At 40.3% G+C, this 8847-nt stretch overlaps 1 protein-coding gene across 1 annotated transcript; it reads left to right on the forward strand.

Annotated features, from left to right (window-relative positions):
- The first annotated feature begins 408 nt into the window (after positions 1 to 408).
- Positions 409 to 2222, forward strand: LOC146332133 (uncharacterized). Its single transcript, XM_084739596.1, has one exon. It carries the CDS (start codon positions 883 to 885, stop codon positions 1582 to 1584), a length of 702 nt encoding a protein of 233 aa, XP_084595722.1. The 5' UTR covers positions 409 to 882; the 3' UTR covers positions 1585 to 2222.
- The last annotated feature ends 6625 nt before the right edge of the window (positions 2223 to 8847 follow it).

The following is an 8847-nucleotide window of genomic DNA, read 5'->3' on the forward strand; positions in this document are numbered from 1 at the left end:
TGGGCTGGGTGCTTGTACGACGATGACACAATCACTATCAACTGTCACTGCTGTTACAGTACCATGGTCCTCCTGCCCCAGTGCTGCTGGTTGTTGTTGCTGTCTGTTGTCAGAGGGGCGGGCAGTAACGGCAGCAGCTGTGGATCAGATTTCAGCTGCTAAAAACTGAAGCGGACTGAACCATCCGTGCTGCAGGGGAGCAGCTTTCTGCTAAACGCGACCCCAGCACACAGCCTGAGGCACCTGCGCTGCAAAAGATATCTCGTACACATATGTGGAAATAGTAACGCATAAAATATGTCACACTGCAATGTTGTTAGTAAGAAGTGGACAATCCTGCAAACCCTGTCCCCCTCCTTCTGTTAAACCCTTGAATGGATCCTCCCAGCTCTTTATCCAGGCTGTGAGAGGAGGGCAGAGCCACAGTCAGAGCTGTTCAGAGCTGAGAACACCACACTCACTGGCTTGAAACTTAAAAACAACAGCCTTAAATCATCTAGAAGACTCTTAACACCCCTCAGTCGCTCACCTCAGTTCACTAATCAGAGCTGTAAAGAGCTGATTTGACTTTCAGAAGGGTGAAGAAGAGACATTAGAGAGACAGAGGAGGGCGTGACAGGGAGACAGCCGAGCAGGCAAGCTGCTGCTGCAAGGGGAGGAAGAGCAGGCTATGCATCAGCCAAAGCCAGAGGTCAAGAAAAAAAGCGAAAGAATAGTGAAAAGGTAGACTCTGAGCGAGACCGAGGTCATTTGTGATCTGAGCCAGAAAACCAGAAAGCCAGCAGCCTCTCTTTGTTGTTGTGTGGGCCACTGAGCAGGGAGGAGGATGTGAAGGAGAGCAGCGGGTGAGGAAGGGAGACGACAGCGAGAAAGACAAGAAAAATGCTCTCAGAGATGATGTGCAGGAGGAGCTGCCAGCAGCAGAAGCAGCAGCAGCAGCAGCAGCAACATCAGGATGGAAAAGGGGCTCCGCAGAGGGACCCTTCCAGCCGCAGGAAGCACGGCTGGTCCAAGAGCTGCAGGGGGCGCCTGCAGGGGCGGAGGACAGGAGGGGGAGGGTGGCCGAGAGGGCGAAATCACCACCACCAACACCCTCAACGTCATCATCACCATCATCCCCTACACCTCCAGAGGCCGGCGATGAGGTCCCTCCGGCCCATTAACGTAAAAGGGAACAGAGCGAGGGGGATGCGGGCGCCCAAGAACACCAACCAGTTCTTGATGCACGAGAAGTACCAGATGCTCCACATGCGCTCCGACTCTGTCGGGAGCGACAGCGGCTGCAGCTCGGACAGCGACATGGAGCTCACAGACATGGACTCATACCTGGGCGTCCTGGAGAATGCCAGAGGAGCCCTCTTGGACAGTCCCAACCCACACGGATCGACGACACCACCAGGAGAGATCGTGGTACTGCATGAAGACAGTCTGCACCTGCACGAGGACAGTCTGCGTCTGCATCAGGACAGTCTGCGCCTGCAGGAGGACAGCATGCAGTATTTCCCCTCTGAAGACGACCTGATTCAGAGCCAGAACTTCATGCAGAGGGACTTTGTCGAGTTCTGTGACATCCTGACGCCCTGAAGGGAAACTTTCAGGGAGCCATTTTGTTCTCAGCAGTGTGAGACTCAAACCTCAGACTGAACGGGGTCAGGTTTGTTCTGCTTCATGTTCACAGAATTTTTTTTTTTAAAAAGTCTCCCAAGTCATTTAAGCCTTAAAGTGTTAAGAATGTGCTCGCAGGGTGAGATAATTCCACCGATTTCCAGCATTTTTAAAATAGTTTTTTTTTATAAAAAGTGTCATTTTTTAATACTCGTGCATTGTTCTGCCTTACTTTGTCTTTTTTTTTTTTTTAAGGGGAAATGCACTGATAAAAAGTGAAATTATGTCACCCTGCTGGTATTTTTCTAGGTTTAAGAACTTTTCCTGAATGAGAGATTAAATGACATTATTGAGATGGACGTTTTTTTTACAGTTCATGTTTCATGTACAGTGTGTCCGGGTGCTGTAAAGTGCTGCCTTTCTGTTGTTGTTGTTGCACACAAAGGGAGATGGGCTGGGTGGTGGGAGTGAGCCCAGATAGCCAATCGGCATCGAGCTGCCTGGATTAGGCTGCAGATGATTGGCTGGTGCAGACTGTCATTAACAAAAAAAAAAAGCTCTTTACTGTACCGAATAAAAAGAAAAAAAGATAAATAAATATTTGATTGGTGTAACAATGAGGTGATTGATTTTCTTTATGAATATTAATCAATGTGAGTGAGTTTTTCATAAAGTGTTATCAAAGTTAACTACAGTTATCAGGGCAGTGTGTCACTGAGTCAACAGGGTAGCAAGGTAAAGTGAATAAAGAACAGTTAAATTAATAAAAAATAAATAATCTCATGACAGCATGTGAGAGGAGAGACAAGCAGTCAATCAAAAAAGCTTATATCGGAAATATAACATTAATTATTCAAGTGCAGAAATAAGCACTTTTAAACTTTTTTGAGATACATAAATTAATAGGTAACACTAATTTGATTTTATTCCGCCATAAACCTGCACACATATAACACGTCACATCTGCAGATATTCACAAAACAAGTGGTTCAATCCAAAACTGGACATGGACTCGCAAAGACAACAAAAGAAATAACATTGACAAAGTGTAATGAATAAACCTGAAGCATGACACAACACAACACAACACACTTAAAAAGTTAATGTACCTTATTGCCAAAGTGGTCCTGACCACCAAAAATCACGATATCAACAAAGACCAGGGATGTCAGCTACAGTAACACACAGATTAATTATTATACAAATAAAATACAAACGAAGACACTGAATACCTTAATTCATGCATACAGAAATCGTTCCATTTCCCTAAATAAAAAGTTTTTTCATCTGTTTTTAAACTAATTTATTCTTAGAACCTCTTAGCCCTTCGTACTGAAAGGATTTAGACCCCAAAGACCCAGATCAATGGATGCAGACTGAATTTTGACAATGCATAGCTGTACTGAACCTATGTTGGTTTAGTAGTCTGGCACGTGGCCATCGAGGCATTCATACACACACCCTGCAGCTAAATACCTACTGTGACACTGTTAGTTATGTTTAACAGGTATTTTCTTATAACTGCTAGCACAAAAAATGTTTTATGTTTCTTGTCAGAAGTTTTAGGTGGGCATTAAAGGGGGAAGGAGGGCAGGGGAGACACCGTGTCCCTGCATACAGAGCGGTTGAAGTGGATTACATAAAGTGATGTGGGCGGGTCACACCCACTTGGGGCGGGCAGCAGGGAGGCATAAGCCTCTTTGTGTCTCTGTGTCATAAACTAATAATGGTACTGGCCGGTCAAAGTTTGAGGAGCAGGCAGGTCCTGGAGAGCAGTGATGACAGAAATTCTGAAAATGAGAAAAAGTTTCTGATGTTTTCAGGCTGCTGGTAAACTGAATAGAGACACATAAAGAGAGAGGGGTTATAGACAGAAATGTTGTAATGCCCTTTTTGTCTTCTTAGGCTATTTAACCCCCAAATACGATGGACTGTAGCTTTGATATATTGATGCTGTGGCTACATTTCATGCAGATACTGTATTCAGGAACTGTGAGAGGAGAAAGTTGTGTTTTCCCCATTTCCCTTAGAGTCAGGCTGAGATGCCAGTTAGCCTACTGCTGCTCTGTCAAGACAGGTTAGTAAGCAGGACTTGAGCACAGCGCATCATACTCTGAAAACCACGCCCACCGGGGGGGAAAAGACCGATGCTACAATATGAAACAAATGCTTAAACTGCGACAAAGTGATGGTAGCTTGCTAAAGACATTGGATTTCAGCTTGCCATCAGGTTTTTTTTTTTTTAGCTCCTTCTGTCTACTAGAGAGGAAAAGTTAAACTCATTATTTCCAGAGAGTTTTTATAAACACCCTGTGAATATAATATTAATATCCCACAGTTCATCCTGCTGACGTTTCACGTCTGTATCCACTGTTTTCTTCTTAAAGACTTATTTTTTTGGTTGGGTAGCTCATAAAAACTTAGTTCTGGTTCCTTTGAGTTTATTGGTAGTGCATCCCAGCACATAGCAGTTTTTAGACACTTTTCTGTTTCTGGTGTTGTTTTCCCCTCCGGTGTGGGCGGGGCTTAAATGTGCTTTGTCTTTATCATATCATGTGTGGATTTAGCCACTGCTTCATGTATCAATGCAGGATAACAAACTGAATCCCACTGTGTTTTGATTACATTGCAGCTTTGATTAGATCACAGCTCAGTAGGAGAAAAGGTAGTTTTCACTTTATCTCAAAGGTTAGATTAAATTTGATATGACTCTCTTGCTTTAGTTGTCTAGGTGGCTGTTCCTCTGTCGCAGAGAAGTGGTTTGGTTTTTAATCCCATTTGTAATTACTTCACATTTTTAGATACTTTTTTTTTTTACTTGATTTATACATTTATTTGAAATATTTTCTTATATGCTAAACAAGATGTTAAAGCTCTTAAAGTTTCACCAAACATTTTGTGTTTTGCTTTGTAGTGTAGAATTACTATATTTTATTGGGTCTTCAGCATTTTTCAGGCCTATAAAACTAGTTAACCGTTATAAATGCATGCCACACAGTCATTTAGTAGACTGGCTAGCTCACATGATTGGTTAAGGGTTTAAGGTAACCTTTTGTCATTGTAGTGAAAATTGAATATACTGATTTATCTTTGCTAATAATATGTTGGATTCAAATTTTTAAAAAATCAAACAGTTTGGCAGCTCCTTTGGGGTCTCTGTGTTGAACCCACGTTTTATTGTATTGTTATAAATTTACAGTTGATCAGGTATCAGTTCAGTTTTCATGCTCTGAACCAGATTTATGCTGATGTCAGAGTATTTACAGTGTAAAATAATGCTTGATTTTGAGATTTGAGGGTGTGAAAAGCTTTTTAATTGTTACAAAGTGACCAGGTTTGACTAGCTCGGGGGACCTGGAGCAAAATTGAGCTGTTGGACCTGTTTCTCTAAATCTCTGTCCTGTTAGTGAGGAATATACGTCCTGTGTGCACAATATAAACTGGAATAATGACATCGTTAAAAGTAGTAGACATGAGATTAAACAACAGATTCATCAAAACTATCAACTGAAAATAAAAGAGAGCCTATTTCAAACAACCGTGGTTGATCAAAAATACAAAGCGGATCTTTTAAAAAATATATATACATATGGGCCTATAAAAAAAAACAATATAATATTGTGACAACTTGTGCTCTGGGGCTTTGGATCAGCAACCCTCTGTTAGCTTTGGATGTTTTAATCTATTCAGATCACTACAGTGAGTACTAGAGGTGCACAGAGACGTCATAATTTATATCTGTCTGTTCAACTAAATAATCTGTCTCTGTATCTGTACTGGGATAGAAGAACATAAGTGGACATTGTTTACACCACAAATCATGTTAAATAGGGCAAAGGTTTTATTTTCTAACCAAACATTCATTGGCAATGAATTAATATTAGCTTATTATTAATTGTGAAACATATCTCCAAATCCTCATGCTGAACTCTTTCTCTCTTTTTAATTCTAACTAAACTTTCTGAATTGTCTGAAGCAAACCACTGTCACCCTTTTATCTGAAAATTCAGATAAACAAATACAGAAAAAAATATTGATCAGTTGAAGGGAATAATCTTGGTGCATTAGTTGATCAACATTTTCTGAATGAGCAATATTTGGAAAGTATAAATATTTGTTTCTGATGCATTATTTGTGCTTTCCCTGACTTGGGTGCACCCCTAGTGAGTATAATTCCTGCAACCTTTCGTGCCAAAGTCCTGCCTGACTGTAAACATGGTGGTAGAAGTGACTTCAGCAGGTCTGACCTCTACAGACTGACCTTTGACCTTCTGATCAGCTCAGGTACGAGCTGAAATCTATACTGAGAGTGTGTTAACCAGAACACACACACACACAGAGACACACTGACCTGTAGTGTGTTTACAATTATATCTTATCAGAGGCTTGCTCAGGAACACTGTGGCAGGTCACACCTGCTTTGTCTCGACTGTCTCCGTTGTTTCTACTGTAGCTCCTGTTTCTACTTCCACTGCTGTTGTCAACACTCAGCAGCAGCCTCTACTTTAAAGTCTGAGCTGTTGCGCAATGCTGCCTGTGATTGGTCAGCTGACACTGCCAAACAGGAAGACAGAGTGAGCTGGCACACGCACACGCGCACACACACACGCACACAAACACACATACAGAGCACGGCAGTGGTGTGTGCGGCAGATTACAGAAAGTAGATCAGTGCTGCAAAGACTTCCTTTGCCATCTACGCTAATGCTAATCTGTGCGCTCACAAATACGTCTGACATTTCCTAACCTAAACTTTTACATAAACTGAATTCTAAACTTTAAGCTAAAACCAAGTTTTAACAACCAGGCATCCCTTTCACAAAGCGAACAAAACTTTCCAAAATGTCAATGTCACTCTGAAACCTGCATTGGTCCTCACAAAGACAGACAAGAGCTCACAAACACACACTGACTGAGGAGTATGAATTGCTGTTGAAGGGGCAGCCGTCCAACAACAAGTAGAGACACAGTTATAGTATGAATGACGGTTGTAGATCAACGACACACCCACTCACACACACACACACACTCACACACACACACACACACACACACACACACACACACACACACTCACACACACACACACAATGCCCTCCACTAGTTGCTATAAACTGTGAGTTTAAAGTTTGATATTTTAGGTGTTAATGATTATCTTCTGTCTTTTATAATCTTGTCAGTTTAGAAACTTTTTTCCAGGAAGTTGAACTGTGCAGCTAAGTTGTTGATGAACAGATAAACAGTTTTGCAGCAAAGCATTTTAACAGAAGATAGATATATTGACACGTACACTGTGTGGTTTATCTGTGCACATTTGAAATACTTCTCTTTTAGTCCTCTTTTTATTTATTTTTTAAGGCATTTTAAACATGTATACTGACTGAAGCAAAGTAGATAGAGATGCAGCAACATCTCCTGGCCAAATCCAAACATTGGAACTTTAGTTTATTTTTGCACAATAATGAGATACAAATACAAACAATAATTGCAGTGCAGGAGAGGAAGGAAGTCTGAAAAGATTATTCAGAATCCTTCCTTATTTAAAGGAGCAATATGTAGTTATTCTGTGTGACCGAATAGCAAGTCAGTGCCATAGACTGTATATTAAATAAGATGGAATCCTGTTTAATATTCAATTTATTTTTGAAGCAAATTGTTTTCCCCACCCCCTCCTCCCCTGACTTGGAGAAGCTCAATCAGGGTGCAAAACCTCTGCAGGAGCACAAGACATGATTGCAAGATTGTAATTTGTCCATAACAAGCGACGATGGGTCCTAAATTGTAAGTTGATTAAGTTTATAACTGTCAGTTGTCAATGTTAAGTTAAGCCTGTTACCCTGAAAACAAAAGCCCACACACACTCTGGACTTTGAGAGTGACTGCCTGTCTCATTGCATATTAACTTATTGCTCAGTTAACCGTTATTATAAACATCTACTCCTTCTGAAAGATTATTTATGATTTCTTATGACTCATAAACAGACACTAATTCATTTGGCAATAATTATATTATATTGTATTATATTATTAATTAAATTAACGTGAAACGTGCAAAAGAAAGTTATTGAGACCCAAAACAGAAATTTCAAACTGTTGCTGCAGCATTGTGAAGCGAGTATTTCAACTCAGCATGTTTTCTTGATCTCTGATGACATATCCTGGTCGTAATATACCACATATTTCTCTTTTAAACAAATAAATGGCATTATTTCTATTCTATCTATTATTTCTATCTCTATCTATTCTATTTATTAATGAAAAACGTTGTAGTCTACAGTCAATGTCCTAACAACCACAGGGACACCTCCAAACACCTGTAATATACAGTATATAGATCACAGCTTAATTACTGATAAGCCATAGATCACTGAGCCTTTCAACTGGCGAATTAAAATAAAGCACGTAATCTGTGGTGATCATGAAATTTGTCAGTGACTGACACGCACAATTAACACTAAGTATAGTCAATCAAAATACCCAAAATGATTGTGTGTTTACATTCAACTGACAAATCTTGTTAATATTTATAATAATTATAAGTAAAACTCCAGCAGAGAACATGACCTTACTTAGCAGTATGTTAGATAAGAAAGATAGAAAGTAGGTAATGTATTTTAGAAGTATTTTGGCTATATTTGTTAAAAGTTCTCTTTACATTAAAAAAAAATCCAGTATCTGTGGCTGTCAGACCTCCAGTAAGCTCACCCATACATTTAATTTGGTCTGAATGAAATGACCAGCCTGCCTGTCTACCTCTGTACCTGCCTACAGGTGCACACTGAGTCCATGCACTAACTGTTCACACAGAGTGTGCAGGTCTGAAGAGTGAAGCCAATATGAACGTGCCTCACTGGCTGCAAAAGAGGTTTGATTGTATGTAGTATTATGAGAAAATGACCCTACTTCTCACTTGATTTATGACCTCAGTAAACAGTTTTCTAATTAGTTGATGGTCTTAATAGCTAGTTTAAAGTCAAGATTTGTAAATTATGGTCCCATTTAGAGTAAAATACTGTATGATTGACAAGTGAGTGACAGTGAGTCTGTCCAATGCAACACACAGGGCTCACAAAACTCGGATCAAACTATCAAACTAGCCAGTGCTGATCAAATATGGGACAAGATGATGTTGCTTCTTTACCTATTTTTCTTCTAAATGTTCTCAGAAACATTTTTGGTGCACTGTTTACCAATAATACGACAAAGGTTGAGACAAAGCGGCCACCATTTTGTGTTTGTAAA

Source organism: Lutjanus erythropterus, chromosome 2 (assembly GCF_056507025.1).
Source record: "Lutjanus erythropterus isolate fLutEry1 chromosome 2, fLutEry1.hap2, whole genome shotgun sequence".
In the NCBI taxonomy this organism is placed as follows: Eukaryota; Metazoa; Chordata; class Actinopteri; order Lutjaniformes; family Lutjanidae; genus Lutjanus; species Lutjanus erythropterus.